This window comes from Pseudorasbora parva, chromosome 20, assembly GCF_024679245.1.
Source record: "Pseudorasbora parva isolate DD20220531a chromosome 20, ASM2467924v1, whole genome shotgun sequence".
NCBI lineage: Eukaryota > Metazoa > Chordata > Actinopteri > Cypriniformes > Gobionidae > Pseudorasbora > Pseudorasbora parva.
In genome coordinates, this window is record NC_090191.1 from 43,232,457 (window position 1) to 43,255,523 (window position 23,067).

The 23,067-nt window shown below is 40.6% G+C and overlaps 2 protein-coding genes across 2 annotated transcripts in view; one reads left to right on the forward strand and one right to left on the reverse strand.

Moving 5' to 3' along the window:
- xpot (exportin, tRNA (nuclear export receptor for tRNAs)) overlaps window positions 1-22,176 on the forward strand; it is a 32,615-nt gene extending 10,439 nt beyond the window's left edge. Inside the window, exons 8-25 of the mRNA XM_067426871.1 lie at window positions 591-759; window positions 1,904-2,140; window positions 3,751-3,789; window positions 3,869-3,931; window positions 6,284-6,408; window positions 7,321-7,465; window positions 8,719-8,838; window positions 8,921-9,015; window positions 9,387-9,456; window positions 11,820-12,058; window positions 14,291-14,576; window positions 15,050-15,239; window positions 16,017-16,133; window positions 17,273-17,388; window positions 17,473-17,520; window positions 17,601-17,669; window positions 21,075-21,131; window positions 21,210-22,176. Of these exons, the coding sequence (XP_067282972.1) occupies window positions 591-759; window positions 1,904-2,140; window positions 3,751-3,789; window positions 3,869-3,931; window positions 6,284-6,408; window positions 7,321-7,465; window positions 8,719-8,838; window positions 8,921-9,015; window positions 9,387-9,456; window positions 11,820-12,058; window positions 14,291-14,576; window positions 15,050-15,239; window positions 16,017-16,133; window positions 17,273-17,388; window positions 17,473-17,520; window positions 17,601-17,669; window positions 21,075-21,131; window positions 21,210-21,236 (2,212 nt within the window). The 3' untranslated portion in view covers window positions 21,237-22,176. The remainder of the gene's footprint in view (window positions 1-590; window positions 760-1,903; window positions 2,141-3,750; window positions 3,790-3,868; window positions 3,932-6,283; window positions 6,409-7,320; window positions 7,466-8,718; window positions 8,839-8,920; window positions 9,016-9,386; window positions 9,457-11,819; window positions 12,059-14,290; window positions 14,577-15,049; window positions 15,240-16,016; window positions 16,134-17,272; window positions 17,389-17,472; window positions 17,521-17,600; window positions 17,670-21,074; window positions 21,132-21,209) is intronic.
- rtcb (RNA 2',3'-cyclic phosphate and 5'-OH ligase) overlaps window positions 21,718-23,067 on the reverse strand; it is a 24,671-nt gene continuing 23,321 nt past the window's right edge. Inside the window, exon 12 of the mRNA XM_067426872.1 lies at window positions 21,718-22,429. Within this exon, the coding sequence (XP_067282973.1) occupies window positions 22,322-22,429 (108 nt within the window). The 3' untranslated portion in view covers window positions 21,718-22,321. The remainder of the gene's footprint in view (window positions 22,430-23,067) is intronic.

Below are 23,067 nucleotides of genomic sequence, written 5' to 3' on the forward strand. Positions count from 1 at the left end.
CCTCATTTGTGACTCGGGATCTACTGAAGAGAACGCAGGCAATGCAAAAACTCATACAAAGCGGAAAAAAAAACACTAGTTTTCATCTCTCACTTACTGTATGCAATCTCACTGATTAAAGCCCCCCGCCGCTGCGTTTAATCACCCACTGTCATAAATTAAGCAACGCGACTTCTCAGGATAAAAACACGCAGTCTCATGAATAATTGAGAGTCTGAGTCATCGTCGTACCATAGTACAAGAAAACATCACAGCCTGTGACGTTGACATGAAGACAAATTTAAACCAGGAAGCTGAAACTAGAGCAAAAAGATTTAAAATGAACTAGTTTTCTCCCACATTCAAAACTAACAGATGGTAACATTGTCTTCCATGATGTTTAACACACACACACACACACACACACACACACTTCTGTTAAAATCTCAGAAAATGTGGTTTGGGGTTTCATGAACCCCAAAACCGGACATATTATACATCAGTCTCCCAATAATAACGTGCACAAATATAGTGTCAGATGGCTCCTTCTTTTGGTTGAAATGCAGCATGTTGTGTGTTTATATGACAGCTGTGTGTGTGTGTGTGTGTAGGTTTGTGAATCTGTTGCTCAGCCACATGTCCATGGAGGAGCTGAGGGAAGAAGCGTGCGATTGTCTGTTTGAGATCGTCAATAAAGGCATGGATCCGGTGGACAAAACCAAACTGGTGGAGTCTCTGTGTCAGGTGTTGCAGTCTGCAGGATTCTTCAATATCGAGCAGGTGCGTCCGTACCTCAAAAACACGCCGTCTTCTTGTGAGCGGCTCATAAAGGTTAAATCATTAAAGGTGCAGTGTGTATGTTTTAGGTGGTGAGGTTGTGAATTGCAGTCACTCAGCCCTCCCTTTCACAGAGAGAAGCTACGGTGGCCCATACAGGACACATGCCGTCGTCTGAGACAGCAGAGAGTAGCTAGCCCCCTATAGAGAGGTTTGTCCCTTTAGGGGCACCGTAGAAACACACACACCCACGGTGAGAGTAGATAGAAACCACTCATTCTAAGGTTATGGATATTATATTGCATTTCTGTCAATAGATCCTCACTGGGGCGGCAGTGGCTCAGTGGTTCATGTAGGTTGTCTACAAACCAGAAGGTTGGTGGTTCGATCCCCGGTTCCACCTGACCAAGTGTCGAAGTGTCTATGAGCAAGACACCTAACCCCAGCTGCTCCCGACGAGCTGGATGAGCCTTACATGGCTGACATCGCCGTCGGTGTATGAATGGGTGAATGTGAGGCAAAAATGTAAAGCGCTTTGGATAAAAGCGCTATATAAATGCAGTCCATCCATTTAAATACTACACACTGCACCTTTAAGTCTCTAAAACGTTACACAGGGTTCATACAAGGTGAATTTGTCTTCTTTGAAATTTAAGTCCAGGGATTTAATTTATTGAAAGACATGCATAATATTGACCTAAATTTCTTTATTTTCAAACGCATTATAAATAAAATGTTTTATTGTGAAAAAGGAAATGTATTGTAATATTTTTGCACTGTAAAATAAATAATAAATAAAATTTGTGTGTAATTAATGAATATAATATACAAGTTTCACTTTTTGAATTGAACTAGTGAAATACATTTTTTTGATGATATTCTAATTATACGACCAGCACCTGTTTAGTAGCAATAATAATAATACATTTGATTTGTAAAGCACTTTATATTAAGCAATCACGAAGTGATACAGGTTTAAAACAATCAACAACAACAACAACAACAACAAATTAAATAAACTCAAAAATTAAGAAGTAACAAATCAATCAAAAGCTCTGCTAAAAAGGTGGATTTTAAGATATATTTAGTATATTTATGGTTGCACACGATTCATTCTCGTGTCTTTTTCTCCGTGTGTGTCCATCAGGAGGAGGATGTGGATTTTCTGGCCAAGTTCTCTCGGTTGGTTAATGGGATGGGTCAGTCTCTGGTGCTAAGCTGGACTAAACTCAGCAAGACGACGGATATAAAGGTTTCTGCGGAGACGCTGCGAGCCGTGGAGTCGAAGGTTCCTCTGATGCTACAGCTGCTAATCCACGAAGATGACGATATTTCCGCCAACATCGTGGGCTTCTGTTACGACTACCTGCATGTGCTCAAACAGGTACGCTCAGCTGATTATGAGAGAGCCTGACGTGCACTGCAAAAAATGCTTTTCTTACTTAGTATTTTTGTCTTGTTCAAAACATCTAAAAATTCTTAAAACAAGAAGTATTTACTAGACAAGCAAAAGTAATTGTCTTGTTTTGGGGAAAATAACTCAAAATGAAGAGTTTTTGCTTAAAATAAGATAAATAATCTGCCAATGGGGTGAGAAAAATAATCTTTAAACAAGATTATTTTACTTATTTTAAGCAAAAACTCTCTTAATTTTGAGTTATTTTTTCCAAAACAAGACAATACTTTTTACTTCTCTAGTAAATGTTTCTGAATGTAAGAGTTTTTAGAAATTTTGACTAGAAACAAGACAAAAATACTAAGAAAAGCCATACCAAAGGTGGTCATACCGTATTTTCCGGACTACAAGTCTCACTTTTTTCGTAGTTTGGCTGGTCCTGCGACTTATAGTCAGGTGCGACTTATTTATCAAATTTCATTCATACTGACTGACGAGAATAAACATAAAGCCACGAGAGGGCGCTCTATGCTGATCCGGTAGCCTACCCCTGAAAAAAACAAATAAAACTGTAATATTAACTTAAAGACAACAACTTAGAAAGACTGAACACAAACAAAATGGCCCCCATAAAGAAAATCCTATTCTGCAAATTGCAAACTGCATGTAGTGAAATATGCAGCGGAGAACGATTCACAGCGTTCGTCTCGCGCGGCTGAGCGTTTTCATCTGTGGACTCGTTCCATCAGCTCGGCCATCTTGCTTTCAGTCCTCGATTCGCTTTGTTTGTTTTCTTCTCTTAAGTAACCTCTGCTTTTGGCCAGTCCATCACAAGTTTTTATCTCACTTCAAACTTTCTTTCTGCTTATCGATTATGCACAGCGAGCCCTCTCCGCACTGCTTCTGCCCTAATGCGACTTATGGTCCAGTGCGACTTATGTTTTTTTTCCTGTTCATGACTCATTTTTTGACTGATGTGACTTATAGTCCGGAAAATACGGTACTCAGCTCTAGTCAGAATATGAGTCTGATGCTCCATTGGGCTGTGATTATGGGGCGTGTTTCAACCCAACCAGGAAAGACCTCGATTGGACAGACCGACAACCAATCAGAGCAGCGGAGAGACGCCTAACGTTAGTTGTCAAATGTCACCAGAACTCAACTGCATCTGCGGTTTTCCCGCCGCTTGTTTTCCATGTCTGCAGGTCGAAGCAACCTCAATTATGTGATACCCAGGAATGCCAATTTTAGCAGGCAACCTTGCCAAAATAACACACATGTATACCCCCCAAACGCCATTTTTTTGGAGAACACCTTTTTTCATCTGTCCATCATCGTCTAAACCCGCCCTGATGATTTCATTGGTCAGTTTCTGTTCAGGCATAATTATTCCTCTAAGGAGTAATAGTCGAGACCGAACTGCCCAAGCTCAAATGTTGTGGGGCGGGGCTGTGTTAGTCTGTGCGCGGGACTGAGTTTATCTGTGGCCGGGGCTGAGTTTAGCTGGCATCCAGGCTAATTATGAGAGATGTGATCTATACATGATCCTCATCGTGTGTGTGTGTGTGTGTGTGTGTGTGTGTTTGTGTTTGTTTCAGCTCCCAGCGCTCAATGAGCAGCAGAAGAGCAACGTGGAGGTACGGCATCATCTCGACTCAAAGCTTCGTTAGTGTTGATTAGTGCTGTTGTTTATGAGTGTTGTTGTCTTGGCAACAGGCGATCATGCTGGCGGTGATGAGCAAACTCAAGTACGATGACGAGTATAACTTCGAGAATGAGGTCAGTGTGGGAAGTCTTTAGCATTTACGGTGGCACAAATACACATTATTCATTTAATTACATTGCAGCTTTTGCGATGAGAAACACCATTGTATGTGTGTGTATGTATATATATATATATATATATGTTTGTCAAAATTAACGCATTAATAAGGCTTTACTGCAAATTAATTTTAACGGCACTAATTTTATTAATGCAGCGGGCATTAGCCTAGCTCGTAGTTGGAGAAATCGAGAGTAGCATGGGGAAAGAAAAGGGTTAAAATTAACATTACTATTCTGAAACAAGGGCAGTTATAGCCTACATAAGCTACCATTATTTCTGTTTAACTTTTATTAGACTCCAGGTCGAAATAAAAGGGTGATTTTACACTGAGCACACACTGCAGTCTGAGCGCAAATGCACTGCAAGCTCACTCTCGCTCATGTCTGAGGTAAATCATTAACACACCACCACTTACTGTTCATGTTTTATTGAACTAAATACATTACAATCGGCTAAAACGAATGCACAGGTTACTTTTCTGAACAAGAGCGCTCCCGAGTCTTTGTTTCTTACACTATTCGCGTGAATCGCGCCACAGTTACTCCTTCAGGATTCGGTCTTGGGTTTGGCTCCCTGATGCACTCCCAGGTCCGCATGACAGCTTTCACATGACCAATGTATAATGCGAACCGTGCCCCGTTCTCAACTAAACTGCCAGTGTGAAAACTCCCTTTATTTATATTCTTAAAATGACAGAAATCACTCAATTCTGAATTTTTAAGCGTAGGCTTAAGAGACATGAACAAGGTCTTTGAAAAACATCTGTGACCTTTGACACGTCTAGTCTTCATGCTCTGAGTATGTTTTCATCAATAATAAACATACATTTGCATAAAGCATGCATTTGTCCATACCTATTAAACGCATGAAAAATATTAAGATGCACTTACAACTGATAAAAATATGTGATTAAGTTGTGATTAATCGGTAGCTAACTCATGCCAATCATGTGATTAATCGGCAGCTATCGCATGGCAACCATGTGATTAATCGCTAGTTAACACATGCCAATAATGTGATTAATCGCTAGTTAACTCATGACAATCATGTTATTAATCGCTAGTCAACTCATGACAATAATGTAGTTAATTGTTAGCTAACTCACGACAATCATGCAATTTAATCGCTAGATAACCCATGGCAACCATGCTATTAATTGCTTACTCATGGCAATCATGTGATTTAATCGCTAGCTAACTCACAACAATAATATGATTTAATTGCTAGTTAACCCATGGCAATCATGTGATTAATTGCTAACTCATGGCAATCATTTTGAATAATCGCTAGTTAACTCACAACAATGTGATTAATCGGTAGTTAACTCATGACAATCATGTTATTAATCGCTAGTCAACTCATGACAATAATGTAGTTAATTGTTAGCTAACTCACGACAATCATGCAATTTAATCGCTAGATAACCCATGGCAATCATGTGATTAATTGCTAACTCATGGCAATCATTTTGAATAATCGCTAGTTAACTCACAACAATGTGATTAATCGCCAGTTAACTCATGACAATCATGTTATTAATCGCTAGTCAACTCATGACAATAATGTAGTTAATTGTTAGCTAACTCACGACAATCATGCAATTTAATCGCTAGATAACCCATGGCAACCATGCTATTAATTGCTAACTCATGGCAATCATGTGATTTAATCGCTAGCTAACTCACAACAATAATATGATTTAATTGCTAGTTAACCCATGGCAATCATGTGATTAATTGCTAACTCATGGCAATCATTTTGAATAATCGCTAGTTAACTCACAACAATGCGATTAATCGGTAGTTAACTCATGGCGCTCGTGATTTAATCGTTAGTTAACTCATGGCGCTCGTGATTTAATCGTTAGTTAACTAATGGCGCTCGTGATTTTATCGCTAGTTAACCTGTGGCAACCATGCGATTAATTGCTAACTCATGGCAACCGTGTGATTAATTGCTAGGTAACTCACAACAATAATGTGATTAATCGTTAGTTAACTCATGACAATCGTGATTAATCACTAGCTATCCCATGACAATAATGTGATTAATCGCTAGTCAACTCATGACAATAATGGGATTTATCGCTAGTCAACTCATGACAATCGTGATTATTCGTTAACCCATAGCAACCATGCGATTAATTGCTAACTCATGGCAAACGTGATTTAATCGCTAGTTAACTCACAACAGTAATGTGATTAATCTTTAGTTAACTCATGGCAATCATGCGATTAATTGCAAGTAAATATTTTTAACCATTGACAGCCCTTATATATAAATAAATACAGGTTTGTTTTTCTCAGGGCGAGGATGAGGCCATGTTTGTCGAGTACAGGAAACAGTTGAAGATGTTGCTGGACCGATTGGCTCAAGTCTCTCCTGAGCTTCTGCTGGAGACGGTGCACCGAGTCTTCAACGCCACCATGCAGTAAGACATGAACAACACAACACACTCACACACACACCGATGCGGAAACATCACAGGAAACCGCTTTTCCTTGTTCTTTTGTTTGCAAACTACATATACACAGCTTCCTCTTGACTCCCAAGAACCTGCAAAACGAGTCGATCTGAAGTCTTCATGCTTCTCACAACCTAATTTCTCAAACTCTTGCTGTTGTGTTTTTTGGCTCCTCTAGAGCAGGTTTTCCTGCTTGAATGTTAATTATTTCCTCATATTCTCCATTGTTGCGGCTCCTCTCTTCCCTGTCTGTCAGTAACTCTGTTTAGTTCCTGTCTCTATGAAGCCCCGCCTTCTGAGTGTTCGTTTTTTAAATAAGTTTAGTTTTATTTAGTTATTTGATGCTATAAAAAGGGCTGTGTGATGTCATGATTGACAGCTGAGATCAACGTCTTCTCTGAGTGAAGTCACTGAGGCACTAACAGATTTTTTCGGGATTTTTGGGAGCAGATTATTTAATTTAATTTAATTACTTGATTGTTCAAGCTACCTCACAGAAGTGCTCTGTTTGTTAGAGTTGTTGAATGTTAAAATAAGGTGAATAAAATAAAAAATAAGGAACATCCTGGTTTTTCCGCTCTTCTTTATTCTTTTTTTATGTATTATATAAGTATCGGATCGGGACTCTGTATCGGCAGATACTCAATCAAATGACTCGGACTCTAGGGCAAAAAAACCTGATCGGGACATCCCTAAACTCAACCAGGCCCCACATCGTTATGCTGCCTAATAATTATTATAATGAGGAATATTGTGACGTAAACTCAAGACTACAATACAACAGGAGTTCAGGAACAGACACTGATATAGAGAAGAACTCATTACACACTAAAACAGATGAACATGGAAGACGTTGTGTGTGTGTGTGTGTGTGCACAGGAACTGGCAGACGGTGCAGTTCATGGAGGTTGAGGTGGCCATCCGGCTGCTGTATATGCTGGGTGAAGCTCTTCCTGCGTCTCATGGAGCTCATTTCTCCGGAGACGCTGCTAAAACCAGCACGCTGCAGGCCATGATGAGGACGGTGAGGCTTTGCATGCACACTTCAGTTAGGGGTGTGTGTGTGTGTGTGTGTGTGTGTGTGTGTGTGTGTGTGTGTGTGTGTGTGTGTGTGTGTGGTGATCGCAGGGCTGCACAAATCAAGGAAAAAGTCTAGTTTACAATTTTATACTGGAAAAATAAGTCTGGGTATGATGTGCTTAGTCATACCAGTTGGGGACACTAAAATTATGATCCAATTTATTTAACTAAATATACAAATAAAATTAATTAAGTCTTATTTAATTCTATAAACTATAATACTGATCTGCCAGCATTGTCTCTCTATGATAAATTAAAATAAGCTGATAACATCACTGTTTACTCCAGAACGACTGTACAGCCCAATCTAATTCTGCTGCAGTATTGTCCTGTTTAACACTGAAGCTGCTCTGAGGCAATCGGCACTGGAGAAGAGCGATATATAAATAAAGATGATTGATAGCTGTGTTATTTTAATTTGTATTTAATTATACAATTATAATAATTGTATTTTATTATTTTATAGTTTTATTCATATTTTGAATGGATTTATTTTTATATTTTTAATTTTAATCATGTTAATTTGTTTAATTTTTAGTAATTTCGTTATGTGCTTTTATAATTTTGTTGTTTTTATTTCGTAAATATTGATATATACATCTAATTTCAGTTTTAGTTTTTATTTCCAGTTAATAATTTTAGTTTCAACTTATTTTTAAAAATATTTCAGCTTTATTTCTATAGATAGATATTACTACTGTAATATCACCAAAAAAAGTATAAGCAAAAATATAATAATAATAGAGGATTAATCGCATCCAAAATAAGTTTGTTTACATAGTGTGTATGTGTACTGTGCCTAATTATGTGTTTGAATACACACACACACATATATTTAAGAAATATTTGCATTTAGTATATACTATATCTATATTATATATAAACTTAAATATATACATGTGTGTGTGTGTTTTGTATGCATGTATGTACGTACATAATTAAACACAAACTTTTACTTTGGATGCGGATAATTGTGATTAATCGTTTGACAGCCCTAATAATAATAATTATATTTTACAGTACAGTGTTTACCATAGATTTGATGTTCTTTTATTGTGAATGTTTACACATCAATACGAGTGAATAAGTCGGGCAGAAAGTAACTTCTACATCATGATGACGTGTGTGTGTGTGTGTGTGTGTGTGTGTGTGTGTGTGTGTGTGTGTGTGTGTGTGTGTGTGTGTGTGTGTGTGTAGCTCATCTCCTGTAACGTGAGCGAGTATCAGCATTCCTCAGTTACTCTGGAGTTCTTCGAGACCGTCGTCCGTTATGATAAGTTCTTCCTGGTTGAGCCGCAGCACATTCCCAGTGTGTTGGTGAGTGTTAAGCCTGTTTTAAACACGTTTAGATGCGAGCGTGACATTTGGAGATTTGAGATTTGATGTGTGTTTTATTCAGATGGCGTTTTTAGACCACCGTGGTCTGAGGCACAGCAGTCCGAAGGTGCGCAGTCGCGTGGCTTACCTGTTCTCACGGTTCATCAAAACCCTGCAGTGAGTCTCTCTGCTACAAACACACACACTCAATGTTACACTGTATAATCACTAGGGTTGGGTACCGATCACTATTTAACCGATACCCAACGGTACCTTTTTTACGGTTCTTAAGAGTGTGTAAGAGTTCTTATTTAGGATTTTTTTTCTTGTTTTAATGTGAATCGGTACTCTGTAGTACCGACGTAATTCGGTCGGTGCCCTTAAAAGTACAGAGTTCGGGACCCAACCCTAATAATCACGCTGTCATTCATTCAAGTGCTTTTCAACCATTTATTTAGCATCTGCTAAATGCAATTAAATGTAAATTTTATGTGTTCATGTGTTTGTCAGAATTTTCTTAACTCATACTCTCTTGTTTATTTGTGCAGCAAACACATGAATGCTTTCATCGAGGACGTACTCAGCAGGATACAGGACCTGTTAGAACTCGCTCCCCCGGTAACTGCTTATTAATAATACACACAAAGCTGCATTTAAAGGGATAGTTGACCCAAAAATGAGCCTGTGATGTTTATCTGCTGACCCCCAGGGCATCAACATGTAGGTGTGTTTTAGGGCTGGGCGATATGACGATATTATCATATATCGACGATGTCTCGCAAATATGTCGATATCGATAACAGTCAGTGTTATCAGACGATAATCGACATCATAAAAATGACGACTGATAAACTCACAGGACATTGCGTTGCCAAATACATTATAAATAGTAGTTACCATACACTCACCTTTTTAGTGTTTTTGATGCATAACTACAGTAGCCTATATGTGTTAAAGCAAAACATTAAATTATGGATAAGACGTTGGTTGTGTTTTCATTATACACGCGCAAAGAGAAGCACATTGGCTTGGCTAAATGTTTTAAAACGCTCTAAAAATATTATTTCCTATTAGGCTAAATTATAAATATAATAGCCTATTAATAATACAAACATTAATCAAACATGGAAACCTGGAAAACATTTAAAATAGCCTACTTACACTAAAAATAAAACGAGAGAGAAACCTTTGGGGGGAAAAATAGCTCAACGGAAGAAAAAAAAAGCTCAACCTTAAACGGTTGAAAATGTCTATAAAAGCTAACCATAGGCCTGTATTTTAAATACTATAAAATAAAGGTGTTAGAATAAAATTATTATGATATAAAAAATGAAAGAAAATATATATTAAAGTGAAGTAAAAATGCGCGTTAAACTCACAGCTCGTGCAGTGACGGAGCGCAGTAGTCTGAACAGAAACGCATGAGCTGCTCGCGTCAACACTGCACTTTGCTTAATTAAATATTTTCGTTTCGAATGGTTTCGTTTAAAAGTGGACATTTTAAGCTTTCTATGCGCATATGTCTGTGAGGCAAGTAGCCTGCTGCGTTTCGGTTTATTAGAAAACCAGTTCATTAGAAATTAAAGCGATCACTCCGGCGACTTCGACACATGTCTTCCATTTGCATATTATTTATTAAACCCAGGCAATTGGCCAAAAATCCTTTATTAAAATTAAGATACAATTTAAACAAAACGAAAGAATGCTTTCTACAAAACAAAACTTAATATTAAACTAAATATAACCACCAAAAGCATTTCTGACTCACTCGCATCTTTGCACTTATCATAAACAGATGAAATGTAAAAATACTATTATAATAGGCCTATTCAAACATAATATGCAAAAAGAAAGAAGACAAATATTGTTTAATGGCTACAACAAAGTGAGCTACAGATAAATGTCTGAGCTGGATTTAATTATTTTACAGGTGAGCGGTTCACGAGCGCGCGCCTGCGGATTATTGAACCGAGTCAAGCCAAGTCAGTTTATTTATTATATAGTTCTTTTACAATGACAATTGTTTCAAAGCAGCTTCACAGTGTTAAACAGGACAATATTGCAGCAAAATTTGATTTCCAGTCGTTCTGGGAAAACAGTGATGTTATCAGCTTATTTCGTTATTTTTAGTTTTAACATGAGTCACACCGGTCCGCTTCGCTCATTACAGGCTCGTTCTCATAATTACAGTTAATGTGCCGGGCCGGGCAAGGCTCGGACACAACGAGCACAAGCTCCGGTAGGGTCGGGCTTGATTTTTTGAGCACGATCTAAGCTCTAATTGACATTTAAGGTGTCATTGCTGCTCGACCACATATCCGTCGTCTTTGAGAAGCGGCTGCAGAGCGGAAACGAGGCCGCTACTGCTGGGTATAGTGTAGCCTACGTGAATATGGCTGCGGAGGGTTCACTTTCTTTCTTTTTTTTCTTCTTCTTTTTTTTTGCACAGCCTGCAGATAGCCTCTGTTGGATCCACTGGTTCACCATTTGCATTTGGTTTAAATCCATAATACTGCCAAATACTGATGTACATCTTTTCTTGGATATTAAGCGTTGTCCTCCATTTTATGCCTGGAAAATTTTGTGGCGCAGGGGAGTGGGCGGGATCAGTGCGGAGTAGATGATATTATCGGATATCGCGATGTTTTTGAAGGCGATTATCGCCCCCCAAAAATTAACATATCGCCCAGCCCTAGTGTGTGTGTTTCTTCAGGAGAACACAAATGAAGATTTTTAACTCAACCGTTGCTGTGTCGGTCATATAATGATGTGAATGGGGAACAATTCTATGAGAGCAAAAAAAAAACATTTAACGGTTGAGTTAAAAATCTTCATTTGTGTTCTCCTGAAGAAACAAACACACCTACATGTTGATGCCCTGGGGGTCAGCAGATCAACATCACAGGCTCGTTTTTGGGTCAACTATCCCTTTAATTATGCTGTAAGCATCTGCTTTATGGGTCATGTCTCTGTCTCTCCAGGAGAATGGGTTTCCCGCACTATTGAGCAACGATGACCAGCTGTTCATGTTTGAGACGGCCGGTGTGTTGATCGTGCACGGGGAGAGTCCGGCTGAGCGGAAGCAGGCTCTGATGAGAAGCCTCCTAACGCCACTAATGGAGGCGTTTCGCCTGCTGCTCGCAAAGCTGGCACAAGAGGGCGATGAAGAGAGACAGACGGCGCTGGCGGACTGCCTGAGTCACGCTGTGGGGTTCGCCAGGTACAACTCACTCACCCACTCATCCCCCCACTCATCCCCCCACTCACCCACTCATCCCCCCACTCACCCACTCATCCCCCCACTCATCCCCCCACTCATCCCCCCACTCACCCACCCACCCACCCACTCATCCCCCCCACCCACCCACCCACCCACTCACCCACCCACCCACCCACCCACTCATCCCCCCACCCACCCACCCACTCATCCCCCCCACCCACCCACTCATCCCCCCCACCCACCCACTCATCCCCCCCACCCACCCACTCATCCCCCCCACCCACCCACTCATCCCCCCACTCACCCACCCACCCACCCACTCATCCACCCACTCACTCACTCACCCACCCACCCACTCATCCCCCCACTCACTCACCCACCCACTCATCCCCCCACTCACTCACCCACCCACCCACTCATCCCCCCACTCACCCACCCACCCACTCATCCCCCCACTCACCCACCCACCCACTCATCCCCCCACTCACCCACCCACCCACCCACCCACTCACTCACCCACCCACTCACCCACCCACCCACCCACTCACTCACCCACTCACCCACCCACCCACCCACTCACTCACCCACCCACCCACTCACTCACCCACCCACCCACTCACTCACCCACCCACCCACTCACTCACCCACCCACCCACTCACTCACCCACCCACCCACTCACTCACTCACCCACCCACTCATCCCCCCACTCACTCACCCACCCACTCATCCCCCCACTCATCCCCCCCACTCACCCACACCCACTCACTCACCCACCCACCCACTCACTCACACTCACTCACTCACTCTTACGCACTCACTCACTCTTACGCACTCACTCACTCTTACGCACTCACTCACTCACTCACTCTTACGCACTCACTCACTCACTCACTCTTACGCACTCACTCACTCACTCACTCACTCTTACGCACTCACTCACTCACTCACTCACTCTTACGCACTCACTCACTCACTCACTCACTCACTCACTCACTCTTACGCACTCACTCACTCACTCACTCACTCTTACGCACTCACTCACTCACTCACTCACTCACTCACTCACTCTTACGCACTCACTCACACTCACTCACTCTTACGCACTCACTCACTCACTCACTCTTACGCACTCACTCACTCTTACGCACTCACTCACTCTTACGCACTCACTCACTCACTCACTCACTCACTCTTACGCACTCACTCACACTCACTCACTCTTACACACACACTCACTCACTTACGCACTCACTCACTCACACTCACTCACTCACTCTTACGCACTCACTCACTCACTCTTACGCACTCACTCACACTCACTCACTCTTACGCACTCACTCACTTACGCACTCACTCACACTCACTCACTCTTACGCACTCACTCACTCACTCTTACGCACTCACTCACTCACTCACTCTTACGCACTCACTCACACTCACTCACTCACACTCACTCACTCTTACACACTCACTCACTCACTCACTCACTCACTCACTCACTCACTCACTCACTCACTCACTCTCACTCACTCACTCACACACTAACTCACTCTCACACACTCACTCACTCTTACGCACTCACTCACTCACTCTTACGCACTCACTCACTCACTCTTACACACTCACTTACGCACTCACTCACTCACTCACTCACTCACTCACTCACACACACTAACTCACTCACTCTCACGCACACACTCACTCACTCTCACGCACTCTCACACTCACTCACTCGCACACTTAATCACACACTCACTCACTCACTCTCACTCACACACTCACTCACTCTCATGCACACTCACTCACTCTTACGCACTCACTCACTCACACACTCACTCACTCTCACGCGCTCACTCTCACGCACACACACACTCAATTACACACACACAGATGCCATTGTTCAACTGGTTTGACAAGACATCAAACTTCTAAAGAGATGCTTTCAGTGCTCTAGACTGCAACCAAAATGGTTGCAAATGTGATTTTTTTTTGGAGGGGGGGATAATGTGCGAGTTAAAATGATGCAGTGCATAATGTTCGGCAGGTAACATACACACTAGAGTGCGGATGTCTAAAGTTGATGTCTAACTTTCGGGTCGCTAACGACCCGAGGATATGCATTTAGGGGTTCAATCATAGTTGGTGATATCTTAAAAGGCTTGTCCAAATTTAAAATCATTGCAAGATAAATGTGTGCAGTATTTCCAGTAGTTTGTTCCTCTTTTCCTCAGTCGCACCAGTAAGGCGTTCAGCAACAAGCAGACTGTGAAGCAGTGCGGCTGCTCTGAGGTTTATTTGGACTGCCTGCAGACCTTCTTACCCGCGCTCAGCTGTCCCGTCCAGAGAGGGCCGTTACGCAGCGCAGTGCGCTCATTCCTGCACCGCATGATCATCTGTCTGGAGGAAGAAGTTCTGCCTTTTATTCCAGCGGCGTCTCAGCACATGCTGAAGGACTGCGAGCCTAAAGATCTGCAGGAGTTCATTCCACTCATCAGTCAGATCACAGCCAAGTTTAAGGTAGGGCTGTCACGAGTCATTGAAATAAACTGCGACTATCAAATCTAGGGCTGTCACGATCTAGGGCTTGACCAATAAATTGCGGGGGGGGTCGAATTCAGACCGTATTATTTTCTTCTATGTAATATAAATGCAGAAGTTATTGGGTTATTAAGAAAGCTGAGGTTCTAATCTTTCAAATAATACCATATCAAAATAATCGCCAGATTGCTCGGCTATTAAAATAATCGACAGGTCACTCAACTATCAAAATAACCGTCAGATTACTTGACTATCAAAATAACCGTCAGATTACTTGACTACTGAAAATACAGATTACTCGACTATCAAAATAATCACCAGATCACCCAACGATCAAAAGAATCATCAGAATACTCAACTATCAAAATAATTGACAGTTCACTCGGCTATCAAAATAACCTTCAGATTAATCTCGAAGGCTGCGGTTTAAACAGGCTCTTTTGTTCTCCCAGAACCAGGTGTCCCCTTTCCTCCAGGAGATCTTCATGCCTCTGGTGATGGCCATATTTGAGGTTCTGTCCCGTCCGGCGGAGGAGAACGATCAGACGGCTGCGCTGGAGAAGCAGATGCTGAGGAGAAGCTACTTCAGTTTCATCCAGACCATCGCCAGCAGCGGCATGAACGAGGTCATGGCCCGTCAGGGTGAGCCGAAAGCAAACCAAACCTAATCTGTGCGTCACAAAAATAAACCAAACCCAACCTGTGTCCCAAAAATATACCAAACCAAACCTTTGTCCGAAACAGAGGTGGACTGTAACTAAGGACATTTACTTGAGAAAGGTACTTAAGAACACTTTTTGAGTATCTGTACAAAATAATAGACAGTTTGCAATTTGCCGGTGTCGAAATAACTGTAAAAAAATCTAAAATGGCGCATTCCGCAGACAACTGCATTATTCGACTGCACAATGTATAAAATCATAATTGGGCTGGTCCGAATACCTTTTTTGTTAGCTTTGATAGTAATCAACACTGAATATTCAAAGCTTCGGATGAAGGAGGCTGAACATATTCTTTTCTCTATTAAAGGCAGGCATCTCTGTGTCGGTCTGTTTTGATTGTCAAGAACATTCATACAACTGACTTCAGATTGCCAAAATAATCGCCAGATGACTCTACTATCAAAATAATCGCCAGATGACTCGACTATCAAAATAATCGCCAGATGACTCGACTATCAAAATAATTGCCAGATGATGACGGCATAATGTGCATTTATACAACATTAATAAAATAATGCGCTGACATAAAAATAAATTCACTTTTGATACTGAAGTACTTTTGAAAACAAATACTTTGTACTTTTACTCCAGTAAAAATCAGTTTTTACTCAAGTAATGGAAGTTGTGTAGTTTGTCCACCTGCACAAACCAAACCTAACCTGTGTCCCAAAACATCAGCTGACTTTGTGTTTTTCAGGAGCTGAAAACATTGAGCGTGTGCTGTTCACCATCATCCAGGGAGCCGTGGACTTCCCTGACCCCGTGGCCCAGAAAACATGCTTCATTATCCTGTCCAGACTGGTGGAGCTCTGGGGTACGATTCCTGCTCATTACAATAAAGCTTCCAAATGTTGCCTTGGCAATAAACCGAAACAAGTTTAAGCGTTAAAATTGGAACGAAACAAGTGAATTACATAAATGGAAATTAACATGAAAACTAAAAATATAACCGTATTATATTATTAAATAAAACAAAGATATTATATATAATATATTAGTTTATTTAAATTTTAAATTAGAATAAAAAAAAAAAATTAAAGCCTAAATAATTTAATACAGCAAAAAATTATTAAAAAAATTAAGTAATCTGTAAATGTAAAAATAAAAGCTGATTCAAAATATGAATGAAAAAAATAATTTAAAAATTACATAAACTAAAAATATAATAGTCATATTATATTTATATTATATAAAAATATATTTTATCGTATTTTTTATTTAGGTATAGTTTATTTTTATATTAAATTAGAGTTTATTAATTTAAAAGATAATTAAAGCCTAAATCATTTTAAAAAGCACAATTATTAAATAAGCTGATTCAAAATATGAATAGAAATATAATGAATAGAAATAAAAACTGGTTCAGGCTAAATCTATTTTTGTTAATTGATATGAAGCGGAAATATTAAATTGAAAAACCAACTGAAAGTTGAATTAAAAATAAATATATTTAATTTAAAACGGTAATTAAAAATTTTAAACAATAGAACTGACAAAAGCATATACAATTTTTTTTTAAAAATAAACTAAAATGAAAATTGTAAATATAAAAATAAAAGCTGATTTAAAAAGATTAATACATATAAAAAAATATTTGATAATGATTAAATGAAATATAAATATTACATGGAAAATCTAAATATTTAAACTAAACTGAAATAAATTAAGTTGAAGCAGTAAAAATACTAATTGGAAATATAAATCTAAAAAAAAAATTCAATTTAAAACTAAAATAAATAAAACCTAAATAATTAAAGAGACGAGGACACACTTAAAATAAATACATTAAAACTAAATATAAAAAATGATTCAAAATATGAATAACTATACTAGTCTAAGCAGTGCTAACACATTTTCTCTCTCACACACACACACACACACACACACACACACACACACTCTCTCACATGCTCTCTCGCTGCCTCACACACACACACACACACTCTCTCTCAGGTGGTAAAGACGGTTTAGTGGGATTTCCGGATTTCATCTATAAGCACATCGTCCCAGCATGCTTCATGGCCCCTCTCAAACCGACCTTTGACCTTTCAGATGCCCAGACGGTTCTGGTGAGTGAGTTTAGGCTTTATGCAGCCCGTGTTGAGTGTAGACGTGATGTGTGTGTGTAATGATGTGTGTGTGTTCTGTTGCAGACGCTGTCAGAGATCACCCTGACTCTGCACATGATTCATCTCAAAAGAGTGAGTGTTAGAGAGACGCTGAGTGATGACATCAGGCTATGTGTAGTGCTGTGTGTGTAACGCGCTGTGTGTGTTCACAGGGGCCGGAGTGTGTTCAGTTCCTGCAGGAGTATCTGCCGTCGCTACAGGTCTCGCCGGAAATCACACAGGTAACAGCAGACACACACTTACCCACTCTTACACACACTCACTCAGTCTCACACTCACTTACAGTCTCTCTCACACACACTTATTCACTCACACATTCACTCTTACACTTACACACACACTCCTTTACTCACTCATTCACACACTCCTTTACTCACTTACTCATTCACACTTACACACTCCTTTACTCACACTTACACACTCAATCACACTCTTTACTCACTCATTCACACTCATTCACACTCCTTTACTCACTCATTCACACTTACACACACTCCTTCACTCACTCATTCACACTTACACACTCCTTTACTCATACACTCCTTTACTCACTCATTCTCACTTACACACTCCTTTACTCACTCATTCACACTCCTTTACTCACTCATTCACACTCCTTCTCACTTACACACTCCTTTACTCACACTTACACACTCCTTTACTCACTCATTCACACTTACACACTCATTCACACTCCTTTACTCACTCATTCACACTTACACACTCATTCACACTCCTTTACTCACTCATTCACTCTTACACACTCATTCACACTTACACACTCATTCACACACTCCTTTACTCACTTACACACACTCCTTCACTCACTCATTCACACTTACACACTCCTTTACTCACACACTCCTTTACTCACTCATTCTCACTTACACACTCCTTTACTCACTCATTCACACTTACACACTCATTCACACTCCTTTACTCACTCATTCACACTTACACACTCATTCACACTCCTTTACTCACTCATTCACACTTACACACTCATTCACACACTCCTTTACTCACTCATTCACACACTCCTTTACACACACTCCTTCACTCACTCATTCACACTTACACACTCCTTTACTCACTCATTCTCACTTACACACTCCTTTACTCACTCATTCACTCATTCACACTCCTTTACTCACTCATTCACACTTACACACTCATTCACACTCCTTTACTCACTCATTCACACACTCCTTTACTCACTCACTCACACTTACACACACTCCTTCACTCACTCATTCACACTCCTTTACTCACACACTCCTTTACTCACTCATTCTCACTTACACACTCCTTTACTCACTTTCACACTCATTCACACTCCTTTACTCACTCATTCTCACTTTCACACTCATTCACACTCCTTTACTCACTCATTCTCACTTACACACTCATTCACACTCCTTTACTCACTCATTCACACTTACACACTCATTCACACACTCCTTTAGTCACTCATTCACACTTACACACTCATTCACACTCCTTTACTCACTCATTCACACTTACACACTCATTCACACTCCTTTACTCACTCATTCACACTTACACACTCCTTTACTCACTCATTCACACTTACACACTCATTCACACTCCTTTACTCACTCATTCTCACTTACACACTCATTCACACTCCTTTACTCACTCATTCACACTTACACACTCATTCACACTCCTTTACTCACTCATTCTCACTTACACACTCATTCACACTTACACACTCATTTACTCACACTTACACACTCATTCACACTCCTTTACTCACTCATTCACACTTACACACTCCTTTACTTACTCATTCACTTACACACTCATTCACACTCCTTTACTCACTCATTCACACTTACACACTCATTCACACTCCTTTACTCACTCATTCACACTTACACACTCATTCACACTCCTTTACTCACTCATTCACACTTACACACTCATTCACACTCCTTTACTCACTCATTCACACTTACACACTCATTCACACTCCTTTACTCACTCATTCTCACTTACACACTCATTCACACTCCTTTACTCACTCATTCTCACTTACACACTCATTCACACTTACACACTCATTCACACTTACACACTCATGTACTCACACTTACACACTCATTCACACTCCTTTACTCACTCATTCACACTTACACACTCATTCACACACTCCTTTACTTACACACTCATTCACACTCCTTTACTCACTCATTCACACTTACACACTCATTCACACTCCTTTACTCACTCATTCACACTTACACACTCATTCACACTCCTTTACTTACTCATTCACTTACACACACTCCTTTACTCACTCATTCACACTTACACACACTCCTTTACTCACTCATTCACACACTCCTTTACTCACTCACTCACTCACACTTACACTCATTCACACTTACACACTCATTCACACTCCTTTACTCACTCATTCACACACTCCTTTACTCACTCACTCACTCACACTTACACTCATTCACACTTACACACTCATTCACACTCCTTTACTCACTCATTCTCACTTACACACTCATTCACACTTACACACTCATTTACTCACACTTACATACTCATTCACTCCTTTACTCACTCATTCATACTTACACACTCATTCACACTCCTTTACTCACTCATTCACACTTACACACTCATTCACACTCCTTTACTTACTCATTCACTTACACACACTCCTTTACTCACTCATACACACTTACACACTCATTCACACTTACACACACTCCTTTACTCACTCATTCACACACTCCTTTACTCACTCACTCACTCACTCACTCACACTTACACTCATTCACACTTACACACTCCTTCACTCACTCATTCACACTTACACACTCATTCACACTCCTTTACTCACTCATTCACACTTACACACTCCTTTACTCACTCATTCACACTTACACACTCATTCACACTCCTTTACTCACTCATTCACACTTACACACATTCATTCACACACTCCTTTACACACTCATTCACACTCCTTTACTCACTCATTCACACTTACACTCCTTTACTCACTCATTCACACTTACACACTCATTCACACTCCTTTACTCACTCATACACACTCCTTTACACACTCATTCACACTTACACACATTCATTCACACTCACTCATTCACATTTACACACATTTTTACACTCATTCACTCACTTGTTCACGCTTACTCACTCGTTCACGCTTACTCACTCGTTCACGCTTACTCACTCACACTTATTCACACACACACACACACACACACACACACTTATTCACACACACACACACACACACACACTTATTCACACACACACACACACACACACTTTCTCATTAACTCAACCTTATTCACACACTCACTCACACACTCGTTCACACTTACACATACACACACACACACACTCATTCACAGACACACACACACTCGTTCACACTTACACACACATTCACTCACACTTATTCTCTCACTCACTCAAACACACATATATAACCTTACTGTTGTAACACTTTGCTGAAGTCTTGTATTTGATGGTATCAGTCCGACTCATCTTGCCTATGGAAGTAAAGGCTGATTTTATTGGTCAGAATTTGATCTGTAGCTCCGCCCCCTCCGCAGGAACTGTGTCAGGTGCTCCATCAGCCGGATGTCAAGGTCCTGAAGAACTACATGAAGGTATGAAGGGGCTTTGAGCTTCAAACGCCATTCATGATGTCTTTAGGTGTCAGGTTAATTGTGTGTGTGTGTGTGTAGGTTTTCTTCCAGCAGGCCAAACTTTAAAACTGGGAGTCTCAGGAGCTCGGCAGGCGACGCCCCTTACAGACCATAATGACAGAGCTTAGTATAGGAGCTACTTCTGCACTTAAAGAAGCTTAACCACACCCATCCTGTCTGCGGAGGAGGAGGCGCGCAGGGATTGGCTGACGTGCCACAGTGACCACGCCCCCACACTGACCTTGGCCCAATCAGAGTTGTGCTCTCCGCCGGAGGCTCAGCCACCTGGGACTGCGATTGGACGGGACGGAGAGTAGGTGGGGTTTGTGAGGGTGGGCGGGGCTTCAGTCCTGGACAGAAGACGTTTGAATTATGCTAATTGTTTGGAAATGATTCAAATGTTACATGAAATGTTTATTTTTTGGTTTCAGCTTAAGAAGGGCCGATTTAATTTAACGTTTTGTTTTTTTAAAACTGAGAAATGAAGCGTAGGTTTTAGTTTGACGTGACAAGGTTAACGAGGTTTTTTTGCCATTTATTTTTAGTCTTTTTATTTACCAATGGTTCATAAACTACTCTATAACACGTACACCGCCATTCCCGTCAATCCGCTGTCTACAGCCTCATTGAAATATGCAAAGTGTGTGAACGTTACTGTAAAAAAACACCACAAAGTGGTTCGGTTTCGCTGCTAGGGATCATTTAGTTTGGAAATTGACTTTAAAATATCATCCCAGAGACGCTTTTGTGTTAGAATGATGTTTATTTGACAATCTATGTTGTATTTTGAGACACACTGCACATGTTTTAACCCTTTCAGTCCCGGATGTCACACACACAAGGCTTTAATCCTTGAGAATCATGATATCATCCCAATATAAAATGGCCGCCGTAAACTCACCCATTGTGTTCATGCCAAATACGAGATGTGAAGGCTAGACTGATTTATTTTTGATATGCCCCTCACGCCCTTTTGTCATGACCAATAAAGTGTTTACTAATCTGCGCTTGATCTCCGCCTGTCATTGATTCGGACCAACAGAGAGAAAAATGCTCGTTTTCAGTTTATTTGACAGTCATTAGTGGAAACCTTTCACCCCCTAATCGAGACGTCGCTCCACCCTCTTAAGTGCTTGAATGTTCATGAATGCTCAGCCTTTGATCACGGCGATGGGCCGCAGTTTGATGGCCTTTTTGCTGATGCCGGCGTCATGGCACGTGTTCACCACATCTGTGACGTTCTTGTAGGATTCAGGAGCCTAGAGAGACAAGTCAGAAACTGAACACGGCTGTACTGGTGTAGGTGGGTGGAGTCTGATGTGGGTGGGGCCTATTATAAGAGTGGGTGGAGTCTGCTGAGGGAGGAGCCTAGCAGGATAAGTCAGAAACTGAACACAGCTGTACGGGTGTAGGTAGGGTTTATTATAGGAGTAGGTGGAGTCTATGGAATGGGCGGGGCCAATGCTGAGTGGGTGGAGTCTGAACTGAACACAGCTGGACCAGGGTAGGTGGGTGGAGACTATGGAGTGAGGAGCCTAACGAGATGTCAGAAACTGAACACAGCTATATTAGTGAAGGTGGGTGGAGTCTATGCTGTGGGCGGGGCCTATGATGCAGTGATGTTACTATTGGTCAGTGTTTTCAGAGCTTGGCTAAATAAATGCTTTGATTATAATGAGGATTTAATGGCAAAACAAAGGCAGATGTCATGACCTCGATGTGCAAACAGGAAACCTCGTTTAACAGCCATTTAGGTCACAAAACGAGTCATTTATCTATAATGAAAAATATAACGCGTGTTATTAATGTATAACTATTTATTTGTGACTTAAATATAAATTTTTACTTATATATAAAATATTTTAATTTATATATAAAAGTATATTAAATATACATA